The 24301-nt window shown below is 37.6% G+C and overlaps 4 protein-coding genes, 2 non-coding genes and 1 pseudogene across 6 annotated transcripts; 3 read left to right on the forward strand and 4 right to left on the reverse strand.

Moving 5' to 3' along the window:
• The first annotated feature begins 2342 nt into the window (after positions 1-2342).
• Positions 2343-7735, forward strand: LOC137943869 (cyclin-T1-3-like; annotated as a pseudogene).
• A 1843-nt stretch (positions 7736-9578) lies between these two features.
• LOC137945028 (uncharacterized) lies at positions 9579-10791 on the reverse strand. The gene is made up of 2 exons (XM_068790899.1): positions 9946-10791; positions 9579-9847 (listed from the first exon to the last, which is right to left on the reverse strand). The coding sequence occupies exons 1-2, from the start codon at positions 10037-10039 to the stop codon at positions 9705-9707; spliced, it is 237 nt and encodes a 78-aa protein (XP_068647000.1). The 5' UTR covers positions 10040-10791; the 3' UTR covers positions 9579-9704.
• Positions 10792-10895: 104 nt separating this feature from the next.
• LOC137945032 (uncharacterized) lies at positions 10896-14088 on the reverse strand. Its single transcript, XM_068790902.1, has 4 exons — positions 13496-14088; positions 11883-12090; positions 11530-11630; positions 10896-11401 (listed from the first exon to the last, which is right to left on the reverse strand). Exons 2-4 carry the CDS (start codon positions 11978-11980, stop codon positions 10917-10919), a joined length of 684 nt encoding a protein of 227 aa, XP_068647003.1. The 5' UTR covers positions 11981-12090; positions 13496-14088; the 3' UTR covers positions 10896-10916.
• Positions 14089-14258: 170 nt separating this feature from the next.
• On the reverse strand, positions 14259-14330 carry TRNAD-GUC (transfer RNA aspartic acid (anticodon GUC)). Its single transcript has one exon. It is a non-coding gene; the product is annotated as a tRNA-Asp (tRNA).
• A 74-nt stretch (positions 14331-14404) lies between these two features.
• On the reverse strand, positions 14405-14476 carry TRNAD-GUC (transfer RNA aspartic acid (anticodon GUC)). Its single transcript has one exon. It is a non-coding gene; the product is annotated as a tRNA-Asp (tRNA).
• Positions 14477-14597: 121 nt separating this feature from the next.
• On the forward strand, positions 14598-17255 carry LOC137943870 (pentatricopeptide repeat-containing protein At3g09040, mitochondrial-like). The gene is made up of 2 exons (XM_068789295.1): positions 14598-17115; positions 17215-17255. The coding sequence occupies exon 1, from the start codon at positions 14598-14600 to the stop codon at positions 16956-16958; it is 2361 nt and encodes a 786-aa protein (XP_068645396.1). The 3' UTR covers positions 16959-17115; positions 17215-17255.
• A 914-nt stretch (positions 17256-18169) lies between these two features.
• Positions 18170-20395, forward strand: LOC137943871 (ADP-ribosylation factor GTPase-activating protein AGD5-like). Its single transcript, XM_068789296.1, has 7 exons — positions 18170-18220; positions 19421-19479; positions 19623-19713; positions 19916-19970; positions 20063-20156; positions 20264-20326; positions 20383-20395. Exons 1-7 carry the CDS (start codon positions 18170-18172, stop codon positions 20393-20395), a joined length of 426 nt encoding a protein of 141 aa, XP_068645397.1.
• The last annotated feature ends 3906 nt before the right edge of the window (positions 20396-24301 follow it).

The following is a 24301-nucleotide window of genomic DNA, read 5'->3' on the forward strand; positions in this document are numbered from 1 at the left end:
AAATCCTAAAAGTGTAATTGTAATATATTGGTAGTTTTGAAGGGATTGAAATCTTAGTACTCTTTCTGGAATGAGCATACTTTGTTCTCTTTTGTGATCAATTCAAACTTGAAGCCCTCATCAGGGGAAAAGCCACAAATGCAATGAAATTCATTTTACTGCTAGAAAAGAACCAGAAGCACTACAGCTACTATGTAAGTGGGAATCATAATGTGCATTGGCCATTTGGCTGAATGACCAAATGGGAGGATTTCTAGTGCGTGGTCTTTGGGTTCAAGTCTCACCATGATCATGGGGTTTCACATTAAGAAAAAAATTCACAAAATGAATTTTTTTCAAGGAAACTATTGATTCATTATCAAAACTAAATTTAACATCCTATTATAGCCTTTAAATAACTAAAATTAAAAATTTAAATTCAAAATAGATAAGATCATTATTTGATCAAATCCAATAAAATCATAAAAGATAAACTAAAATTCGTATTGAAATTTAAAATTCAAAATAGATAAGATCACTATTTGATCAAATCCAGTAAAAATAGGAAAGATAAAATAAGAAAAATTTAACCATAATTGGTGAGTCCACTGGGTCCCAATGGGCATATTGGCGTCCCACCATATAGTGGTTTAGGGCTTTAAAATTTGTTTTATAGGGTAACGAGTCAAAGAATTCTTGGGTCATACTAAATAAGTATGTTGCAAAGCAAAAGTTGTCTTCTTGTGAAACAATCCGTTTTTGATGAGTCTAAAATTTCGTTGACACAAGTAGTGGTGTATTAAAGTGCAAGCGTTCAATTCTAGTTTTAGAATATCCCCAGGGGGTTTATCACTTAAAATTGATGTCTCGGCCATAATGATAGCCAAACCATGGACTTTCTTATAACCTTATGGACTGAACAAAGGCCAAATGAATGTTGAAAAATCTTAGGGTGAATATTTTTCATATAAATACAAAAGTACAAGATTATGGGATTGAGTGAAAGGCTCTATAATGTACAATTGTGAGTTTCTTGTTTTCTCATTCTAACATTATGCTCTCCCCTTTTTTGTTGCCTACCTTCCTCGTTCTTGTTTAGGTGGTTTAGCAAACGGTACATTCAAAGCATACGGATAGGGCCCACAGAGCGCGACACGGGGTGGAAAAAGAAACGGAGGTCCACGAAGGTACCGTTTGCTCCCTGAAGCTTCGGGGAACCACCTCTTTTTGGCGGGTCCTCTGTCAGATTGTGGCATGCCATTCATCCCCATCAAAAGTATTACCCGCGAATCAGCGTAGAATATCTGTTCGCAAAAACCTGGTCGGGCCTCTCTCTTTCTCTCTTCGTTCTCCCTCCATCTGCGAACTTTCGAATCATGTTTTAATGCTTTGGCATTATCTTTTTGTTGTTGCAGGTTACTGTTTTCACACTACTAGGTGCTACCTATTCTGGTGCTCTCCTCGTTTACACAATGAATTCTCCTCTACACAATGACTTTGACTTCATTCTACTTGCCCCCGATGTCGTGTATGTACAACTACAGAATTGGGGTGGGGGGACTTTCTAACGACCTGTTCTCCTTTTCCTCTCCTGGCCTACACAGATAACATGAATCTAGATGTGGGATGGTGTATACACTTGACCCATATGAACAGACACGGTGGTCATATGGAACACAAATTACGGGCTTGTGTTGCCTATGATATAATATTAAAGTTGGGCTGGTTCCTTCTAAAATGAGTAGCTAAAGTTAGATTGCGTCTTTTCCACTAATTTGGATGGTACTCTTATGAGCCCAAACTAATGTGAGATTGTTTGCAGTTTGCCATGTGGGGCACTTACAACTTTATAATTGGGGGCTGGAAACTCCTTCCAGATGGCAGATAAAGACTTTTTATAGGCTATTCTCGATGACCTCCTCTTGCTATTCCACTTTCTTACTATCACCAAATTGCAATCTATTGACCACTTACCTTTTACTAGTTGATTTATGATCTGACTATGAACTCATATAGTGGATCCTATCTTCGACAAATGGAGTTTTATTTTTTTATTTTTTAAAAACTTTTTGAAATTCTTATAGACTGATATACCATATTGTCTGGTCATATTGGTTTTTCTGGTCTCTGTTACAAACTGGTCAATAGGCTGGTTGATACTTTGAAATGGCATTCTATGCTTGTAAACAAATGTATCAAACTGGTTTTTTCCTCTGCTTGATGTATGGATAGTTATATTGATAACATATTCTTTTTAAGTGCTAATTCTTAAGTTGTATTACATTCTTACTGGTGCTGTCTAATGGACAGGAATTTTCGCATTGATGGCTCTTTGAATGAGAAAGCAGTGTTTTAGCAAGACCCCTTTGGATAATTTGTTTTAGTTTGGACTAAAATATTTACATGGCTGGAATGTTATCTGGGGACACTTCACAGCATGGGATGATGGGCTGTGAGGCAATTGGTGTTTTCCATGACAAGGTGGAGGTCCATGACCAATCTGGTTCTAGTCGATACTTTTCCAGGAAGTATATTGAAGAAAATTCTCCATCTAGAAGAGATGGCATTGATTTGAAGAAGGAGACTTACTTTTGCAAATCATACTGCACTTTCTTGACAGACTTAGGCATGCGACTTAAAGTGTAAGTTCCATGCTGATCTCTTTTCTGTATTTATTTGAAGGATAGTTAGAAATGGTTATGGCTGTGGAAGTTACCTGATTAATTCAGTCAAGATGTTATTTTTAAAAGTTAGTTATTTTGGTTGTGTGAGCTCGGTGATATATAGAATTAATAGAGATGTTCAGTAGTTGGGTATTAGGAGAGGGAATGCTACTATTGGACATGTTGAACTCCTTTTTTTTTTTTTGAGTAAAAAAGGTGTATATATTAAAAGAGAAAGAAAGAGTAAAATACCTGGCTAAGAAGGCCCTTCCTCCACAACAAGATGTTGGAGGGAAACACCTAATTTAGCTTGAACATCCGCTAGGTGATTAGCAGATCTGGGAATGGATTTCCAGTTACATTGCAATTGAATGTTGAACTCCTGTTCAATTATAACTTTTTCTCATTTTGCACTTGGGTGTTAGTGAAATTCTATTTTTGAAGATTCAATGGATTTTATGCAGTTTTTGTAAGTTGCATAGATTCTTATAGTGTGTTACAATCAGTTTGAAGTCTTTAAAAAAAACTGTTGCGAGTTAGATATGAATTTACATAAAACACTAGAAAAGCAATTAGAAAAGGGCCTCATTCGCCCTTTCTAAACCCTAGACCTTTCTCATTTTGCACTTGGGTGTTAGTGAGATTCTATTTTTGAAGATTCAATGAATTTTATGCCGCTTTTGTAAGTTGCATGGATTCTTATGGTCGAGTTTAATTACCTTTTTCTGTTGTAGGATGCATGGATTACCCTTTTGGTTCGTAGTGCGCATGAATTGGTTAGTGGTTTTTCTTTTTATAAAAGGCAATTATTAAGAGAGAGAACAAATAGAAACCAACACAGGGGAGCTAACTCCTAACAACAAGGGATTGCAAGGAGGTTCCCTGCTTGACCAGAACATCAGCCACGGAATTAACTGATCTCGGGATGTGAGACCTAAAACAATAAAAAAGGCTGACAATTTCCGTTAGGATTGGTTAGTGCTTGACCTTTACATTCCATGACTGTTGTCAGTTTCAGGTGGTGTCTTTCATACTTCGTGTAAGTTTCGCATCTAAGATTCATACTTCAGATGGATGGGAAGTAATATGATATTTGCTGCGACCTTGGTGCATATATTTTTTTATGTGGTGTTTAGTGTTTTGTAACTTGGTCTTGAGCTCACTTTTTTTTTTTAGCAATTATTGTAGTCCTTCTTTAAAGCCTTTATTGTTATTATTACTATAGTCCTTTGAATGTAATGGGTGTGATGTTTTCATCATCTTGAGGCTTCACATCTGAAGGAGGGAGGAAGGAGGAGAAAAGAGAAGAAGAATGGAGGAAAATAAAATATGAAGATGTCAATAGAAGGAGCTGTTGTGTTACTCAGCTCAAGCCATTGGTCTTTAATTTATATTGCAGAAAATTGATTCCAAATGGCACATATATTACACCCAATAATCAGTAAACAGGAGTAAAAAGTTACGCTGTGAAGGGTACTAGTTTACTGATCACAAAAATAAAGAACTGTCCTATTCCAAGTAATCGTAAAATGGTTTTGTCTACCTTTGCCATGTTCGTGAGAAAAAAATGATCTGCATTCAAAGTGCTCTTTATATTTTAATATTTTTCTGTTTCTAAATATTTTAATTTTATTTTTTATTTTTTATTTATTTTTTGCTCTCTTATGTGTGATTGTTCCTAAAATGCTTCATATTCTTTTATTTCTTCTTTATGCATCAACATGATGACCTTTGATTTTAATCGCAGGCCCCAGGTAACAATTGCTACAGCTATAGTATTTTGTCATCGGTTTTTTCTTCATCAATCTCATGCCAAGAATGATAGAAGGGTGAGTGTTTCCCTTTAACTTCTATGCCCAGTCAAGTTTGAACAAGCTGTTTTTTATTATGATATGCAAATCTCGCTCTTTAGGATTTACTATAACAACCCACTTGTTTTCTTGATGAACCTTATGGACGACTTTGATGCTTATAGGGATGCTGTCACCAGTGGGAAATGTAAAACATTTCTAGTTGCTATCCTCTTTGATCATAGCATCTTACTGCTTGAATTTTATCTCCTCTTGGTCTTGTCAAGCTAATATTTGATGGGAACTCAAGAGGAAACGCTGGTCTTGCTAGTGTTGTAATGCAAACAAGGGTTTGCAAGGTGAAAAGAAAAGAAAACAGTCAAGTCATATTGCTTGATTGCTGTTGAAATAAAACTAAATAAGAAAATATCTTAGCAAGGGCATGCTTTGTGTGAGAGAAAAGATAAAGGTGGGATGGATCAAGAGGATGATTCAACCCTAAAGGATCCTTATATCAAAAGAAAAAAAGCCAGCGGCAACAATTTGGTTTTAGTTGGATGAATAGTTGGAACTGTGAATACTTGAAAAGCTGACAATGGAAAGCTTCTTCAAGGATGAGAAGAAATTCTTGAAAACTCTTTTTCTCAACTCAAACTAAGGAAATATCTGTCTTCTCCATGGTCTAATTGGGTTTATATAGAACCACATTGCGAAAGAATCAAGTCCAACCATAATTTGAACTTGTCCAGCTTAAAGCTCGTAAAACAGGTTAGTTAAATTGGTCATTAATTGACACTGCTAAGGCCACATGTGTTGGCCAAAGTTCTATGCCCTTACACATTGTTGATGCTAAATTAAGTAGGTTTACTAACAGAAAAAATTTCACCTTACTGGATAATGAGATAATTAGAAACTGTCCAAACTAAGAAACTTCATGGTGAATTTGGAAAATTGAAACTTCTAGTGCCTTTTCTTTCAATTCATGCCAAAACTTATTTGGGGTTGAACTTCGTTATTCCTCATAACAATCTAAACACAGTGTGCGTATAGACAGGTAAGACTCCTCAAATTCTAAATTGGAATAAAATTTAGGTCTTTTGATTGTCGAGGGAGGACTGGTTATTGGATCCTCTAATCATGAAGGGAGACTTCATATCAGATCTTTTTTTTTTTGAGAGGGGGTGGCACAAAGTTGCTACCTGACGCTCCTGGTTGTAAAGAGAATACCATCAGACCACACTGCCTTAGGTTCTTCATATCAGATCTTTGATCCATGTCTTATGGAAATTCTGGATAACTTTCCCTTGCATCTATATCTTGGGTATGTGTACCTCATATGTGAACTAGGTTCTGGATTTCTCTTTCTAGAGAAGGGTTTCTGGTGAATGCCTTGTTGTGAACAATCTCCTCCTGGATTAGTCGTATTTGTGAGTCTCTTTTGTTGTTCCTCTGTATTTTCTTTGTTCTTTGTTCTTTTTCTGATTTTATGGTTTGCCTCCTTTCAGGGGAGATTTTCTGTGTGTTCTTTTTTTCTTTCTAACAAAATTAATCCACTTTTTGGAATAAAAATAGTTGTTGACTTGGGCACTTTATTAGAGAAACCTGCAGAAGAGTTAGTTGATGCATGTAATGATTTGGTATTTTTGCTGGGACTTTCCATTTTAGTGGGGTTCAGCATGATGATAATATGCAATGACATCTTATAGATGCCTAGATTAGAGAGTTGGTGCAGGTTAAAAAATTCATTTAAGTCAATTATGCTATTTATTTTTCCAACTGCTGTTATAACATTCAAAAAAATAAAAGCTGCTATGTAAATTCAGTTGGGTTAGCTAAGTCAGATTGTTTTCTTCTGTGGAAAAATTGTGTTTTCTTTTTCTTGCCAGATCCTTGACAATAGTTTTATGTCAACATTTACACTGCAGACCATCGCGACAGTGTGCATGTTCCTTGCTGGCGAAGTTGAAGAAACACCTCACCCTCTTAAGGATGTTATTCTTGTTTCATATGAGATCATCCACAGAAAGGATCCTGCTGCCTTGCAGAGAATAAAACAGGAGGCATTTGTTTTTACTTTTCCTTTATTTCTTAAGTTTACTTGTATTTACCTTAACCTGAATTCACTTTTCTTGTCTTTTAAGGAGCTCAATTTGTAGGAGTGGATTTTCTATGATAAATGCTGCTTTAGTTTCAAATTCTTTCAAGAATTTTGATACTTTCCCTGAAATTTTGTGCTATTTATTCTCTTTTATTCAGATTAGTGTCAAGATCATTTCAATTAAAATCTTCCTTGAGCTGCTGAGGCTCTTATTCGGCATCCCCTTTTGCAGGAAGTGTATGAACAACAAAAGGAGCTTATTTTGCTGGGTGAAAGACTTGTACGGGCAACTCTTGGAATTGATCTTAAAGTGCACCATCCATACAAACCGCTTGTTGAAGCATTAAAGAAAATTTAAGGTTGCTCAGAATTCCTTTGCACAAGTTGCATGGAATTTCGTCAATGATCAGTAAGTGACAATGTGCTTCTCCAGCTATTTTTGGTGCTACACTATTCCTTTTTTCTGCCTTTCTTTCTTGGTTTGCTTTATCAAGTTTTAAGTGTATAATGCAGGCTACGAACAACACTCTGCCTTCAATTCAAACCTCACCATATTGCAGCAGGGGCCATATTCCTTGCTGCCAAATTTCTCATAGTGGAGCTTCCATCTGATGGTGAGAAGGTCTGGTGGCAAGAATTTGATGTTTACCCACGACAATTGGAAGGTATGTTAGATTCCTTTTTGCCTATACTTGGCAAACATGGTTGGAAGGCAGTCTCTGCTGCATACTGACGTTTATTAAATTCCAAACATTACAGAGGTTAGCAATCAGATGTTGGAACAGTATGAGCAGACCGGTGTGACTCCACGACAATTGGAAGGTATGTTAGATTCCTTTTTGCCTATACCTATTGGCCAACATGGCTGGAAGGAAGTCTCTGCTGCATACTGACGTTTGTTAAATGCCAAACATTACAGAGGTTTGCAATCAGAAGTTGGAACCGTATGAGCAGAACCGTGTGACCCCACCATCACATTCTGATGGGAGTGAAGTTGATGGAAGTCTCTGCTGCATACTGACGTTTATTAAATTCCAAACATTACTGAGGTTAGCAATCAGATGTTGGAACTGTATGAGCAAAACCGTGTGACCCCAGCATCACATTCTGATGGGAGTGAAGTTCATTGGGTTGGCTTGACCAGGCTCCAAGTTCATTGGATTGGCTTGACCAGAAAAGGACTGACGGATCTGTCATTTCCATAATAGTCCACTCGATATTTTTTTCACTTAAATATATTCTTTATTTTTTCCATGGACTCAATAATACTGTAACAGACTTAATCTTCCGGAATCCTTCTCCCAGAACTTGAGTAGGGCATTTCAAACACTGCTTCTGTAATGCCACATGAATACCAGATATGGATGATTCAATTCCTGATGTGTTCATAGTTGCTCCCAAAGAGTTATAGCTAAAGAGTAATTATGAGACTTATTGGCGCACCATTCAGTTGTGGATAAGGGCCGATTTTCAGACTACATCATCTGCAAACACTTGCACGAAGGAGCTGTTTTTTGAATGTAAGGAGTTAGTTCAGAGCTGTTTCTGATCAAGTACAATAGAATAACATGGTAAAACACTTACCTTGTAAACACACTCGGAAAGGACCATGGAGCAAAGTGTATCCAGCAAATCAGAAATAGACCGAGTCTTAACAGCATATGTTAATGATGAGTTTTGTTTAACTTTTTATGATAATTTTGTTAGAGAAGGATGAAATGTTGGTTTAAAGATTTGTCAATAGTATTCTCTTTTCATCAGTTTAAGATGTTATCAAATGCTTAAACATGTTGAACAAGCAGGATCCTGCTTGGTATGTGTTGTGTATACAAGGCTAGAGGACCCAAATGAGTTACGATACTGAATGATATTTTGATTAAATTTTCTCTCTTGATGTGTGTTTTCAATAATCGTTTCATAATGAGAAGAAGTATTAAAATTTACAGCAAAAAATAAATACTTTTAAAGAGGGGGGCACACCTAAGAGTAAAATAAAGGGTGAGAGTTTTCAGATAAGTGGGAAGGAAAAGAGTATAAGATGAGATGGTCCTCTTCTCAGTGTGCAAACTCTTGAAGAATTGATGTTGGCATGTTGACAAATCATGGATTGAACCTGTTCGATGCTTGGCAAGTACCTGATTGTTATTCCGATTGGCAAATAAAATATATAATTTAAGATTTGGTTTGGGCAAAATTTTATGCCTTTTGTCCTAGTTTTTGATAAAATATATGAAAGTTAAACTAATTGTCAAACTATCAATTCAATCATAGCCATCAGTCCATTGAGGAAAGGGACTTGCCTCTACCCGGGTCATATCTAGACCATATACTAGCGAAAAACCTGCACAATTAACAACATATTTTAATAAGGGAAAGATGTGTATAAAAATCACTTTTTGTTTATAAGTCAAGTTTTTTAATAAGACACATTGGCATAATAAGTTTAGATGAGTATTTTTTTTATCAGACAATAATAAATTTTATTCTATTATTTTTGTCTTAGGTGGATATTTTACTCATGCAAACGAGGATTTAGCATATTGTTTTCTAGCATGAAAAGAAAAAGTTGGAGTTTATAAATGTATATTGGATTTATAGTTTTTGTTTGGGTGATTGTAAATTTGATATTGATATTTTATTTATTTTTTTGTGTTTGATTATTGAATAAAGTTTATGCATTCTATTATGGGGTTTTTATGAACAATTTTATGCGGTGTATAAATAATCTAATATAAGGTTTATATATGTAGAGGTCATGCCTTATTTTAAATAAAATATATACATAATTTTATATACAATGTATTTGATATATATTTTATACAAAATTTTAAATATAAGTTGGAGAACGAACTCAATTAAAATTATTACGTTCTAGTTCAATTCAGACCTTGATTTCGAAGTATTTAAGTCAAACATATATGCAGGTTCGAGTTGGGCCATGCTACCCCTGCCACTGCTTTTATTAGTGCAACTCCATAGTACAAATGAAAATGGTAGTTCTTAAAGAATTTCTTATATTAGTGGATGATCTTTGCATCACGCTGTCAATTGAAAAAAGTGAAAATGATCAAAGATTTCAAGATTGATTGATTGTCTTCGAATTTCAGTCACTGAATTGATAAAGAAAGAGTGTTAAATCCGACATGAGAGTCGTTACATCAAATTCAAAACTGATTATCGACAGCCTTGCATATCTAGCATTTCCTCGAGTTCTTTCAACCTCCGCAAGCCCTCACTGACCAAGAAACGAATTCTCTGGGGATCGTTACAGTTCCGATTCTTATCCATCTCCTCCCTTAACGTGCATTTCAGTTCATCTGCAAATAGTCTTTGTTATTCATCAGAGAAAACCACAGATTTCAGCCAATCCTGCTACGCTCTATAAATTGAAGTTACAGAGGAAGTAGACTTGGACCTCGAGCATGACCAGGAGCGCGGCGAGCAGTCCTGAGGGCTTGTCTATAGAGCTTCAAAACCCGCGCGCGAACAAGAAAAGCTCGCAAGTCCATGACTGAACTAATACACTAGAGAATTCTTTCTGAATTCGTTCCACAAAGAACAAGAGAAGAGACGGGGTCATGTCGAAGTCGGCCACATGAAGCTACAGTAAGCTCATTGAGGCTCTGAAGTTCAAAATAAGCAAATCAAAACCGATCTTCGTTTCCAAAGTAACCAATCAAAAAGTTGAGTTTCCTCAAAACCAGAGTGATTCGTATAATACATACGTAGATTCAAATTAAAGACTCTGTTTTTTTTTTTTTTTTTTGCGAGAAATTTTCAGTAAAATACTCAGACGTCAACAAATCGGAGACGAGCTTCTTCTTTTCAGTTACCAGTGTTTTCAGCAATTCGTTCAGTTTTCAGAGCTCAGGTAAATGAACAAACTTTACGCCCTTGTCCGGCGCATGAAGAACTACAACTCGATCTGCGACGAGTTATCTCCAACCTGCACGCAGATTAGATCAAAAGCCGATGAAAGATGACGAGTGTTCAGAAATACAATGTCCCATCTCCACACAATCTTCTAGATAGAGGAAAGATGATCTAGAAGAAGCTACGGTGGAGGTTGGGATCGATTTAGGGATCTGCATTCATCTCTAAGGCAGGTCTGAATTAGCCAAAGAGCCAAACTCCAGTCCCAAACAACCAAAATCTCTTTACCTTCGTGAAATCAAAACAAAAACGCCGGAGAGATTAACGGAAAAGAAGAAATACATGTAGAGAGGAGCATTTGGGCGAGGGAAAACCCTAAATGGACGAGACGAAGCTCTGGGTCGAGCGCTCATATATTAATAGTTTCGCTTCAGCACTCTTACACTTATATTACCCAAAATACCCTCGAGTTGTCTTGGATGCTCAGAGCCTCAGACTCAGTTGAGTCATGACTCACAGTCTTACCTTACCTGCCAAATTCTTCCTCTTCTTTACCTGCCTCAGTCTAAGTTGCCTTGAACTCCGGCCTCCAGAACGATTTACCCGCACCGAAACCTCACTAGTCTTCCACAGAGCTCGAGGGTGCCTCCCACTCGTACTTTTAAAACTATTGCCCCCGTTAGCCTGCCTCAAGGGATATAGAGACCTGCGTATCCGATCCTTTCTTCGTTCTCTTATCGATCTTCGCTTTGTAACAACGTTAATGCTTCCAAAGCTCTTCTCCCCCTCTGAGGAACTCCATGATCCTTCTTCCATATCTCGAAATCGGCGGCCGCGGTGCTGACGCTTCACATTCTTTATTTTGTACCAGATGAAACAGCTAATGTGTCTCACTGCATGCCAGTAGGTCTCACAAGCAGCCCAAGACATCTTACAGAAGCTTCTGCCTATGCATTGGATTATTCCCAACTTGAAGAGGAGGTAGAAAAAGAGCAAAGCTGAAAAAAGGTTTTATATATTAGGAGACTAGCTTAAACAAAAGAATCATCTTCTATGATCTTGAAGAAGTAGACAGGAAAATTGGTTATTGAAGGAGCATGAGAACAAATAAATGAACATGACTTACTTATATATGTGAGGACACAGACCATCAACAGCTTCACTAGATTGGAGACACACAAGTGCTCGATGAAACAGAATAAGTCCCATGTTCCTGAACAGATACCTCTGCAAGTGCAACAAGCAAAAGCTAAAATTGAAGTCCCCATAAAGTCCATGCTGGAAAGATATGCAAAGAAAATATTCTGTAAAATGCTTAAATGGAATAGAACTCCTCTTTTCATAAGAATGCTAGACAATATTGCCCACGTCAAATGGGATGGGACAAAAAGATATGGCTCTCAAACAGATATACCTAGTTACGATGTAAAATTTAAGCTACATGCAATCAACAAAAGAGGTAGGGTAGTCAGTACTTACTCACATGACCGACCAAAAATAGATTTAATTGGAGCTACAAATGTATTGCCAAGAACAACACCAAGGCCATTTGCAGCCTTACTGATGATAGCTCCCATCAGAAAAATGCATGGATAACCAAAAGATCCGAACTTCTTTGTGTTTATGACTCTGGGTTGCAGTGTTAGCTCATGTACAGAGGATTTTAGTCTGATTTATCATGTTTCTCCTGAAAAAAATGAGATATGAGTTAAGTCACAAAAGCCAAATGAAGTCAATATCTCTTTCAACAAAATGAAGCATCAAAAGAAAGAGAATCATAAGCTAATTCAGTTAGGCAAAATTTTAACTAGGTATCATCAAGAAATGTTTCCCACTTCCTTCCAGTATTCCAGAAATTCCTCTAAGATATCCAGCTCGTAACAGTGCCCTGCAGGAAACCATAGTTTCTGGAGAAATTTTGATTTTGATTTTTCAAATGAACTCATTGATAATTCAAGTAATGTCCAATCACCAACATCCAGAGCCACCAAAGGAAAAAGCGAGCATGTTAAACATTCAGGCATATCCTCTGAACTGGATAAACAAGAATCTTCATGTGGAGCACTGGAATGAACAATGTAATGAAATCAAAAACTTCAAGTGAAGAGACTAAAAACCAAACGCCCCCTATATTTGATCCATGGGACATGCCACTAGTTTCTCTCTGTTGAGAGAACAAAAGAAGTTAGAAATCGAATTAGAAACTGCAGATAACAGAATAAGAAAACTAAACGCTGCAATTTCTATAGTATAAGCATCAAGTTGAAGGCGAACTTACTAACATCTAGAACACAGAAGTATCGACTTTCAAATAATAACAGATGCAAATCAGAAAATTATCAAATATTCAAAGCAATAATTGACGAAATCCCTATGAATAACCATGACGAAGAAACCAGTATATACAAAGGTAACCAATAAAGAGTGGAATTTCCGCATCCTGATTGCTTTAGTATATCGTATAGATTCAAACTCACGTCTTGTTTGCTTGTTAAAATACATAAATAGGCTGAATTAAGATCAAGAAGACCTAATTAATTTATTATAAGATGACAACCAGCTAATAGCGAAATTGATTGTCACTAAATTACACGGACGTCAAGAATTTCTGCAAAGTGTGTTTAACGGTTCGAAATGAACAACTGCAGACTGATAGATCCAACACGCTAAGAGCTATAACGGGATCTGCGAAGAGCCACTACTACTCGCTTGCAGGGTTCCCCAAAAGACCAGAAATATCTCGAAAAGACGGCGTCCCATCCTTCGCAGAATCTACTAGATAGAGAAGAGGAAATCTAGAAGAAGTTAAAAGAGGAGGTGGAATCTAGTTTGCAATTTCATTCATCTCTATGCCAGGTTAGAATTAACCAAAAAACACAAACTACAGTACCGAGTAACCAAAATCTCTACTACCTTCCTGAAGATAATACCATAACGGCTGATAGACCAGAGATTAATGGAGGAATATTGAGGATTTCACCTCTCCGTGAAACCCCTAACCAGACGACTTGAAGCGTAGTAGAAGTAGCAGATAGAAGTAAATAATGCATGAGAAGGGAAAGAATCTATTAAGGAAATAAAAAACATCTTACCCCAGATCAAAGAGAACTTGAGATAGTCTGCACGTTCAGTCAAGACACGAATTCCTTCACAGATTGGAGCGCAACATGCCGCTATGATTTGAAGAAATAAGTAAAGATACATGAGATACAACTGAAAATGCTTATGCTTCGTTTGCTTACGATTCTTCACTCGCCTACGCATGTCAGGCCTCAAGAATACAGAGGCAGACGGGTGTTGATCATCCTCTCTCCCCGAAAACAACAAATGATATGAATCTAGGATTTTAAAGCGGCTCTTCAAATACGTACGGTCGTCATGCTAAAGCGGGAAGAGGGAAGGGGATTCCAGGTAACTAAAAAACCAGAAGTTAGTTATCCTTCTGAAATGATTCGAAAGATGAGTAAATATTCACTTTCCGCCTTGCCACTGCGATCTCAACTTGATCTTGGAATGGTAAAATGAGAACGATTGACAGCTAGAAATCGGAGGCAGGGAAGCAATCACTACAGAGAACCATGATTGGATACAGTCTGGGGTGGGATCGATTGTAAAATGCCGATAACATAGAGAGACAGATTCAGAAGAAACAGAGGCGATCCAGGAGAGAATGTCTGCAAATATTTTCTCGATTATATTACATTTTAAGGACATGGTGGAACCGACAGATTGGAATTTTTAATTTTCCCGCGTATAAAATTATTGCATTCAAATCTGTGTTGGCAGTTGAGAAAGTGTTCACTAATTAGACTATTGAATTTGGAAGGAGGTAGAAACGAAAAAAATTTTAATAAACGCCGTTGCCGGGGATCGAACCCGGGTCACCCGCGTGACAGGCGGGAATACTTACCACTATACTACAACGACTCGATGTGATAAACAATACTATTTTAACAAATTGAATCTTAGAATGTGGTAGAAACGAAAAAAAATATAATGAACGCCGTTGCCGGGGATCGAACCCGGGTCACCCGCGTGACAGGCGGGAATACTCACCACTATACTACAACGACTCGTTGTGATGAATGTCTCTATTATCTTTATCAACCTTTGATATTGTTATCGCCGCTGCCATATTTTGTGGCTTTCCACTTCCTAGTTTACCAAACGCAGGGATCCTTTGTTTGTCTTTGAATGCGTCTGAGAAGCCCTCTCCATCATCTCCGTGGAGCAAAATCTATCGCCGTAGAGACCTTTCTTTCGTTCTTCAACCGGTCCAGAGGAAGTGATCAAGCTCAGTCTGCCCTTGCAGCTGCCCTCACTCTCTCCTCGAGAGAAAACTCGCACTTTTTGGGGACTCAAATCCATGCCCAGGTAGTCAAGCTTGGATTCGACAATGATACATTTTCTCAAAATAATCTGCTGGTTATGTACTCAAGAAGTGAGCTTCTGGTGGATACGATCAAGCTCTTCGGTGAAATGCCTAAGAGAAACCTTGTCACATGGACTTCGGTCATCTCGGGTGCGATTCAAAATGGGGAATATGAAATGGGGTTAGAGATTTATGTGAAGATGGTAGCATCTGGGTTTCGACCAAATGAGTTCACTTTTGGTAGTGTCTTACAGGCGTGTTCGAAGCTGGAGGCTTTTGAACTTGGTTCTTGCCTTCATTGTACTTCTTACAAGATTGGAATTCATGTGAATTTCTTTGTGGCTAGCTCACTGCTACACATGTACGCAAAATTTGGGGAAGTGGGGACAGCTGAGCATGTGTTTGAGTGTTTGTCTGATCCTGATCCTGCTTGTTGGAATGCTATGATTGGGGGCTATGTCGATAATGGTTATAGCCATGAGGCAATCAGACTTGTACGTAAAATGCATTGGCAAGGGTTATTATTTGATCAATTCACGTTTGTCACCGCTCTGAAGGGATCCTCCGATACTAGGGATCTGAAATTTGGTCGGCAGGTTCATGGTTTGATTATCCAAAGTGAGATGGACTCCGTACCTTCAGTGATGAATGCTCTCATGAATATGTACTTCAAGGCTGGTAAAAAAAACAGTGCTTCGGATATATTTGATAAATTAAAACAAAGAGATATTGTAACTTGGAATACTGTTATTACCGGGTTCGCTCAAGACGAAGACTTGGGAGAAGCTGTTGGGGTATTCTCTGACATGTTATTAACAGGCATGAGGCCAAACCAGGTTACTTTCTCAGTATTGCTTAGAATGTGTGGTGCTGTATGCAGTCTTTCTGTTGGAAACCAGTTATATTGCCTTGCTTACCTTCTTGGATTAACCATCAATATAGTTGTTGCAAATTCACTCGTTAGTATGTTCTCTGGTTGTGGTGAGATGGAGTATGCAAGATACATATTTGAAAGTCTCCCGATTAGACCCGTGGTATCTTGGAACGAGATGCTTTGTGGGTATAACTTGAATAACTGTAGCTTGTATGCACTTAAGTTCTTCCGTCATTTAAAAGAATCTGGAGTTGATGCAAATGGGTTTACTTACTCGAGCATTTTAGGAGCTTGCTGTAAGGCTGAACATGCAGAAACCACTAGACAAATCCATGTTAGTGTAATTAAATCTGGTTTTGATTCAAACTGCTTTGTGAGCAGCTCATTGATCAATGCATATGCAACGTTTGGAAAGATTGCTGATCTTCTCGAGATTTTCCACAACATAAATGGTGTAGATGTTGTATCCTGGAGTTCCATGATATCGGCATTTTCGCAGCAAGGACACAATTATGAAGCACTTCTATTTCTCTACTGTCTAATAGAAGGTGGTGAGAAACCTGATGAATTTATTTTGGGCAGTGTTCTAAATGCTTGTTCAAGTCTCACTGATTTTGGCCTTAGCAAATGCATCCATTCATTTGTAATTAAAATGGGATATGAAGATCAAGTATGTGTGGCAAGCTCTGTCATAGATACTTATGCAAAATGTGGAGATATTGCTAGTTCAAGAATGGCTTTCAATAAGCTGTCCAACAATACGGATCCAATCCTCTATAATACAATGATCACAGCTTGTGCACAACATGGTCTGTTCTTGGAGATTGTTGAATTATTCAAAAAGATGAAGCTCTACAATTTAAAGCCAACCCATGCAACATTCGTTTCAGTTATTTCAGCTTGTAGTCATCTGGGTCTTGTTGATGAAGGGAGAAGAATATTTGATTCAATAAGCTCCATTCATGGGATGGACCCATCAAAGGAAAATTTTGGATGCTTCATTGATTTGCTTGCACGGAATGGATTTCTTGAGGAAGCAAAACATGCAATCAAACAAATGCCTTTTGAATCTTGGCCAGCCGTTTGGAGGTCATTACTCAGTGGTTGTAAGGTTCACGGGAATGGAGACTTAGCATTATTGGCTGCCAAAAATTTACTTCAGTTGGACCCAGAGAATGATGCTGCCTATATTTTGGTCAAGAACGTTCTTTCTGAACAAGGTCAATGGGGAGAAGTGGAACTAGTGAAGAACATGATGAAAGATAGGGGGATTAGGAAGCAGGCCGGATACAGTTGGATTGAGATGTAGTAATGGGTCAGACCTTTCATCCACAGTAGGTCGATTGGATTCTGAAAAATCACATCAGTAATTGAAGACTACGACCACTGATGATCCACCAAGAACCTGACTTCTTACTGCAAGCACAAACAGCACAATAACAAACACTGATTACCTTCCGATGATGGTAAGCTTAGACATTCATTGTAAGCTTTCACCGGAGAAATCTTTCTTTTTTCGTATATTTCATTTTGTATACATTTATAACACTCTTATTTATACATAGAATTACAACCGGATTTCCTCTTGGATCGTATTTCTGCTCTGATGATTTTCCAGAGGAGGAACTCGTGCCAACATTCACTACCTACCCTACAAGCTTGAAGGCGAGTAGATTGTGTAGCCACAAGTTTGCATCAACTTGCCATCCTTCTTTGATCGTATTATACACATAGAAATGACTCAGTATTGATGGTTTCTTCCGTGGAGTTTAATTATTTAATTGTACTTACCGGCTGAAACATTTCGAAATTTCACCCAGCCTCCTTATATGTCAGTAATTACAAATTGATCCCTCGTCATCTTAGAGAAGTTTTGTGATTATTTTTTCTTGTGACACGGATGCAATTAATGGGCCCCATATAACTCAAGTGTTCCGGATTAAATTAATTAAGTCAATTAAATAAGATTGCATCTTCCCTTGAGGTTAAACTGTTTTTAGATAAAAAAGACTTTAAATTAAGGGATTTATATTCCCCAATTAAATTTGATAATATATATTTTTAATTATTTTTACTATATCATGTGATAATAATAGCTTTAAAATAAAGTTTATTTGATTTAGAAATTTATTTTTTTTGTTTATTAAAAATTAAAACGATTTTTTTATTTGGCATAAAAACATGAATTAATCTAAGCGGATCCACGTAGGCCTGGATGATTTGTTTGGTTGATTTGGAAGGTCGAGAAAGCGTTCGTAAAGGCGAGCGTCAGTTGGTTGGTTTGCGCGGGATTGTAGCGCGACTTTCACGGATTTGATTTCTCTCTCGTTCCCTCGCCCAAGCTTCTCCTATTTCTGCTCTCTTCCTTTCTCTTTCCACCCCTCTTCTCCATTGAAACGCAAGAAGAAGAAGAAGAAAGGAAGACGGATTGCAGCTGCTGCTCTTGTTATTGACGTGTTGTAGCATTTCCTTATCCTCGCGAGAAATATACATATCTTGCACAAAGCAAAGAAGGCAAGCATGAACGAGAAGGCGTCTGTTACTAAGGAGCTCAATGCTAAGCACACAAAGGTATGGCTGTTCGTCCGGTGGTTACCATTTAATTTTTCAAAATTATATAAATGTAGTCAGATAAGTTCTCATTGATTGCGGAAAAGATTTTATCCCATTCATTACATAGAAAGAGAATCAAAATGGCTGTTATAATAGCGGTTTCATCAATCACAAGCATTTGTAATAAATTCCTGGTTGTCAAATCAGTCAGAGATTAGTTTTTCCTGTTTCTTGCATAAGCATGTTTATTGCTTAGAAACTGTTCAGCTTGATTAGATCTTTAGTCTGAATTAATACTCTAACCTGATTTCAGTTAGTTATTAACGATTTTGTTGAAATTAGGCTAGTATAAATCTTAGCTATTTGCTTCCATGTGTTATCATATTATGTGTCTGTTACTGCATATGCGTAACAGCTCATGCAGCAACTCCTTGTATTCGACAACAAGTTTTGCATTGTCCTTCCAAGAGTGATTTTGTAGAAAATTAAAAACGTGCTCTTATTAGTTATTACTCAAAACAGTTTTTCTATTGAACTAGTGCTTCACTACTTGTTCGGATACTATTAAAAGTTAACCAAAAGAGAGAATAGAACTTGTTTCAATCGGCGTAAGTTTCCTTCTTTCCTGAGGAGGAGCATGGACATGCTACCAGAGCAAACAGAAATCTCGCATCAACTATGTGCTGCACTGTGAATTCCCTGCAACAGAAGTTGGTCAAGTGTACAAAATGTACCAGGCGTCTCCTATCAACCAAGAGGGTAAGTTTTCTAAAAATGGGTCAAATTTAGGCGTCTCCTATCAACCAAGAGGGTAAGTTTTCTACAAATGGGTCAAATTTAGGAGTAAGTCTTAGAAATGAAAAAAAATAAAAAATTTGGTTTCTTCTCCTCGTTACTTGGTAAGTTACACCTATATGACACATTGCATGTAAGCGCTCAATCAGCTAATCCAGAAAAATATATTTTTGATATGCTTCCTTCGTCTTTTTTAGTTTTTTTTGGAAGTGCAACAATCTTGTACCTAATGGGAATATGTGATAGGGTTATAAATCTCCAAGTTACATTCATTTGAACAACTCTGCTATGCAGATTCATAATCAACTTATCTCTGCAAGTATAAGTTTATTTGGGCTAAACTTTTTACTTTATTGTTTATGCGATTGTAAATCTTTGGCTGCTCAAGTCTGGTATCATGGTTAGTTTTTTAATTTGTGTCAGATACTGGAGGGTCTTCTTAAGCTGCCTGAGAACCGGGAATGTGCAGATTGCAAAAGCAAGTATGTCATTTTATATTGACTTTTTACACCTCACTGGCAATATAAAGCTTTCTCATATTCTCTTAGTTACAAAGTTTAGGTGACATATATTACTTGAGGTTTGCTCTTAAGTGGTTGTTCACTATGCAATCTTTTTTCTGCAGGGGGCCAAGATGGGCAAGTGTGAATCTTGGGATCTTTATTTGCATACAATGTTCAGGAATACATCGTAGCCTAGGAGTGCACATATCAAAGGTACTATTTGTCTAATCCTTTGGTTATGATTCGCTCACTAGTTTTCAATATGGCTGCAACGGTATCTTGATTCTTAGAAGATAAAAGTTCTCTTAATTGATTTACTGGTTTCATGAATGAGATTTTTACCCACATCGCTGCATTGATTTGATAGTTTCTTCATTGATGAATCTGAGCAATGAATTATTTTCGTGCTGATTAGGTTCGGTCTGCTACATTAGATACATGGCTCCCAGAGCAGGTTGCTTTCATGCAATGTAAGCTGGTGCCTGTATCTTTTTCCCCAGTAATTTCACTATGTAAAATAACTTGATACAATCAAATCTTGAATAGTGTAGCTTTCTTGTAGCTATGGGTAACGAGAAGTCCAACAGCTATTGGGAAGCAGGACTGCCTCCCCGTTATGACAGAATTGGATCAATCGAAGGCTTCATTCGTGCAAAGTATGGTTTTCAACACTCTTTAACAGATCATTTCGTGTCTGTCATGTGTCCAGAAAGTTTTAAGCAAGATTTATGTCTTATCTTCATCTATGCTCGTTCATCAACAGATATGAAGAAAAGAGGTGGGTATCAAAAAAAACACCACCACCATCCTCAAGACCAGGAGGAGTGCAAAATAAAACTCCTATTGTTATCTCCAATGGTAGATATGGCAATGGTGGATCAGAAAAGGCTGGTAAAACCTCTCCTGCGGTTGAGTTACCCTCTCAGCAAACACTACTGGTAGCTAGCGCAGGAATAACTCCCTCAAAACCCCATCAGGTGAAGTTGTTGGGTTATACTCGAAGACTTGGAACTTCCCTTTGAGTTGCACTTGAAAGTTTGAATGTTCTGTTTGTTGAAATTGTTGGTACCTTCCAGAGTTCAAATACCAAGGTGCCTGCTCTCTTACCTCCTTGGACTTCTTCACAAAGGGTAGAAAAGAAGACTACAGCTTCAGCTGACTTAGCAACTGATATCTTTGGAATACTAGAAGTGGGACACACTAGGGACAAGGCCTCTAAATCACCTTCCACGACTCACTGGGCGTCCTTTGATTGTATGATCATACTCCATGAAGCTCATCCTGCATCTCTTAATTTTCTTGCTGCTGGTCATCTATTATTTTCTGTTATGTTAAGTCAAAACTCTTACAGCTGCTGGAGTAGATCTATCTCAGAGAGTTCAGCAGTCTTTAGACATCCCAAAAGATAACCATAGGCGTGCATCTTCTGCAGATGAAAAATCTTGGGCAAGATTTGATTGTAAGGCTTCATTTTCATTATATTTATCTTTCATGGGACATCTTATTTTCCTTAATCATATTTTTCTGCTGTGTGGTAACTAAATTTTGGAAATCTGTCAACAGGATTGTGTTGCTGAAATCTGAGGCTTTAAAATTTTCACTAGTTTCTGGGCGACAAAGGTATACTTGGAAGCTACTCAAAGCGTGTACTAGCTTGAGAATAATGGAGAGATGAACGTAAACGACCCTAACAACCTACTAAAAATGTTGAAATATTGCAGTGCTTATTTCATCCACCGACTAGATATTGCCGCTCTCTCTTGGGGAAATGTTTCTTATTCATTTTGTCATATGACCTCAATAAAAGACTTAATCCCCTGTCAGGATCATGAGTTCTGCTGCCATGTGTGGGTTCTGCATACTAATGGAACCAACAGCTAAAGATTTTCAGTCATATTGCAATTTACCGATTCATTTCTGGTGCTAATGTTCTCGCAATCCGACTTTCTTTCAGCAGATTTGCAATGCCAGGAAAATTGAGCCCAAGCAATGAGATCCCAGAATAAATCACAATGAGGGTATCTGTCGTCTCCCCTGCCACTCCAGGCAAAATTACCTGGTTCACCAAGTTGTATGTCTTCTCATCCTTTTATGGATGTTCATTGTAAACAATTGTTAAATTCATTTATAAAGCAGAAAGAAAGTAATTCATTTGGGTAGTTTTATCTTAGTAGCAAGTTTTGATTGATGCTATTTCAAATGTTATACCTTTATTGTCCTGGATTAATAAAAACTGTGTTCCAATTGGTGAGATGCATTTGGCACTTGTGCCCATTGTATTGCATATTCAAGTTCCTGTGTATTCGTTATCACCATGGTGTAGTTGGTTATCATTTCAGACTACCGCACTCCTGTACTCTGTTCTAATATGGTCCAAGCCAATTGTTGGGCTTGGATGTCTAACTTACAATGAAAGGTTATGTTCTAAAATATAAATTCAGCTTATTTATTTACTTTCATCTTTGATATCCACCTTTGCTAGTGGAGTGATTCATGTAATGTTTGTTAAATATGATATTTTAGATGGTCAGTTGACCAATCTAGAGGTTGCATTAGACAGATACATTATTTGGCTGAGCCATGACCAAGCGACAATGGTGTTGAGCTGAAGGGCTTCATTAAGATTGGTAAACATGACTCGAGATGGGCCCGAACAGGCCATTTTAACAAGCTGCATTTTAAATAATCATTAGTTTTGGTTTATGTTGTCTTGATCAGCATCAAGAATCTCTCTGGTCCACCCAAAGAGATCAATTTTTTTTTCTGGTTTGTTCAAGGATTTGTTAGATTCTAAGTATGTGCCAATAAAATAATTAACACAAGGTTTAAGGAAGGATTTCTGTATCCTTTCCTGCTTGCAAACTTTCACTTACATTATTCAGCAACAGTTTTTATATTGCTTGAGCTGGGTTTGTAATCTACTGACAGAAGCAAGAAATCTATTCTGAACGACTAATCCTACGTTAGAAATTAATTAATGGCCTGATTATTTATATTAGTCAAATGATCAAGCTTTGAAGCTCAATCATGCATGCATTAGATAACCAGTTCCTTGGATTCTTTCAGGGTTGTTTCGAATAAAATGCTTATTCTCTATATCAGTCTGTAACATCAAATTATTTTCTAACTCCACTCCTGAAAATTTGTTGCCATGCTTTCTGCTTAAAGTGGATAAAGAATAAGCTGCTGCAGTGCTGCTTCTCCATTAATTAACCTCACCCAAACAACAGAATTGATGCAACCATTCTTTTCTGCTATCAGTCTCTGCTGAGTTGTTACTGTTTCTCATCAGATACATTAAAATAAGCTAGAGGAAACACAGAAAAGAGAACAGCACATGGCATTCGTCACCAGAAGCCAATTTCTATCTAAATCATTGCTGCCTGCAGGGTCATATCTTAATGCAACATGTCATATCCATCTCTCATCTCTTTACATGAGCAACTGCAATTGTTCTTTTCTCATCTTCTTTACCCTTTATCTTGCTTTTCCAGAAGACTAAACTGAAAGACAGAAAGCAGAGAAGATATTTGAATATGTGAAGAACCGGAGGTACCTGTTATTTTATTCCTCCTTTTTGGCCAATAAATGAGTCCAGGGGTGAGACCTTAACAAAAAATATACACCTTTTTGTTCCTTTGCCATTGAAGAATTCCATATTTTAATTGCCCACCAAATGATTCTGAACAAGCGTTCTTTGTAATTGTGGGTGAGGCTGTTTCAAACTCATTCAACTAAAGACACCAAAGTAGTGGATAAATATGTACCAGAAGTCCTGAATTCAGATGCTGTTTGAATCGCTCTGAAACGCTCCAAAACGCATCCATTCTATGTACAGAAAGACCCTTTTTGTTTATAAATAGGGGAATAACAAAAAATCCTCCGTCTGTGGTGTTTGTTTATCAATGGTGCCCTACAAGAATCATTATGATTTATGAAAGGGGTTTGATATGAAGCGTTTGCATTCGATGTCTCGGGTTTGAATATTTGAAGGTAGGCGGCGAGGCAGTGTCTCTAGTGCGGATCGGAGGGATTTTTGCAGGGAGCAGGATTTCTTCTTCTGCCAAGATTCAAGAGGATTGCTGGGAGAAGACGTCCCAACGTCTGAGGATGAAATTGCCCAGAAGTAGCAGCGATTGAGATCTGGGTTTTTTTTTAGAATTTCATGGAATGATCGTCATCAAATCTGGGACAATTATCGAGACGTTTTCCGTGCAGTTGCAGACGAGCAAATCATGTGCTCATGGGTCCGTCCTTGTCTGCAGCATCTCCCTCGTACACGTCAATCGAATTCATTCGTGTTGGGGCCGTCACGCTATAACGTTACATGTGTATGGAAAAAATTCTATGCATCTAATATATGTAGAGAGAGAGAGAGAGAGAGAGGCGTGATCGGGTAAGTAACCTAGTTTGGTGCGAAAATACGAAATGGCTATCTTGGCCATCCCATCTTGATCAAGGTGGAGGCGTAACGCCACACTCCATTCCCCTTATTTTCTCATTTGGCCTAATCCTTCGCCTAACCTATAGGTCGCCTCATTTTCATTCATATTTGTATATATGGCAAATTAATAACCTAAAAGTGTGATTACTGATCAAAAGATTGCGAGGGGAGTAGATTTGGTTAGTTTTAGTGGAGCAGAGTGGGAGGCAAAATGGAGCCAAAAGGTAATGATTAAAGAGGAGGTTCCTTTTGCTTGAATGAAAAATAAAAACACGCGCACAATTGACAAATCCTCCTCACTTTCCCGCTTCCATGGTCCAAAAACCAACCCCTTCCTTTACAAAATATAAATTGAAA

The sequence above is a fragment of the Aristolochia californica genome, unplaced genomic scaffold, assembly GCF_029961685.1.
Source record: "Aristolochia californica isolate CCGP_79_NKW_82.1479 unplaced genomic scaffold, dmAriCali1.0.hap1 SCAF_11, whole genome shotgun sequence".
Classification (NCBI taxonomy): Eukaryota; Viridiplantae; Streptophyta; class Magnoliopsida; order Piperales; family Aristolochiaceae; genus Aristolochia; species Aristolochia californica.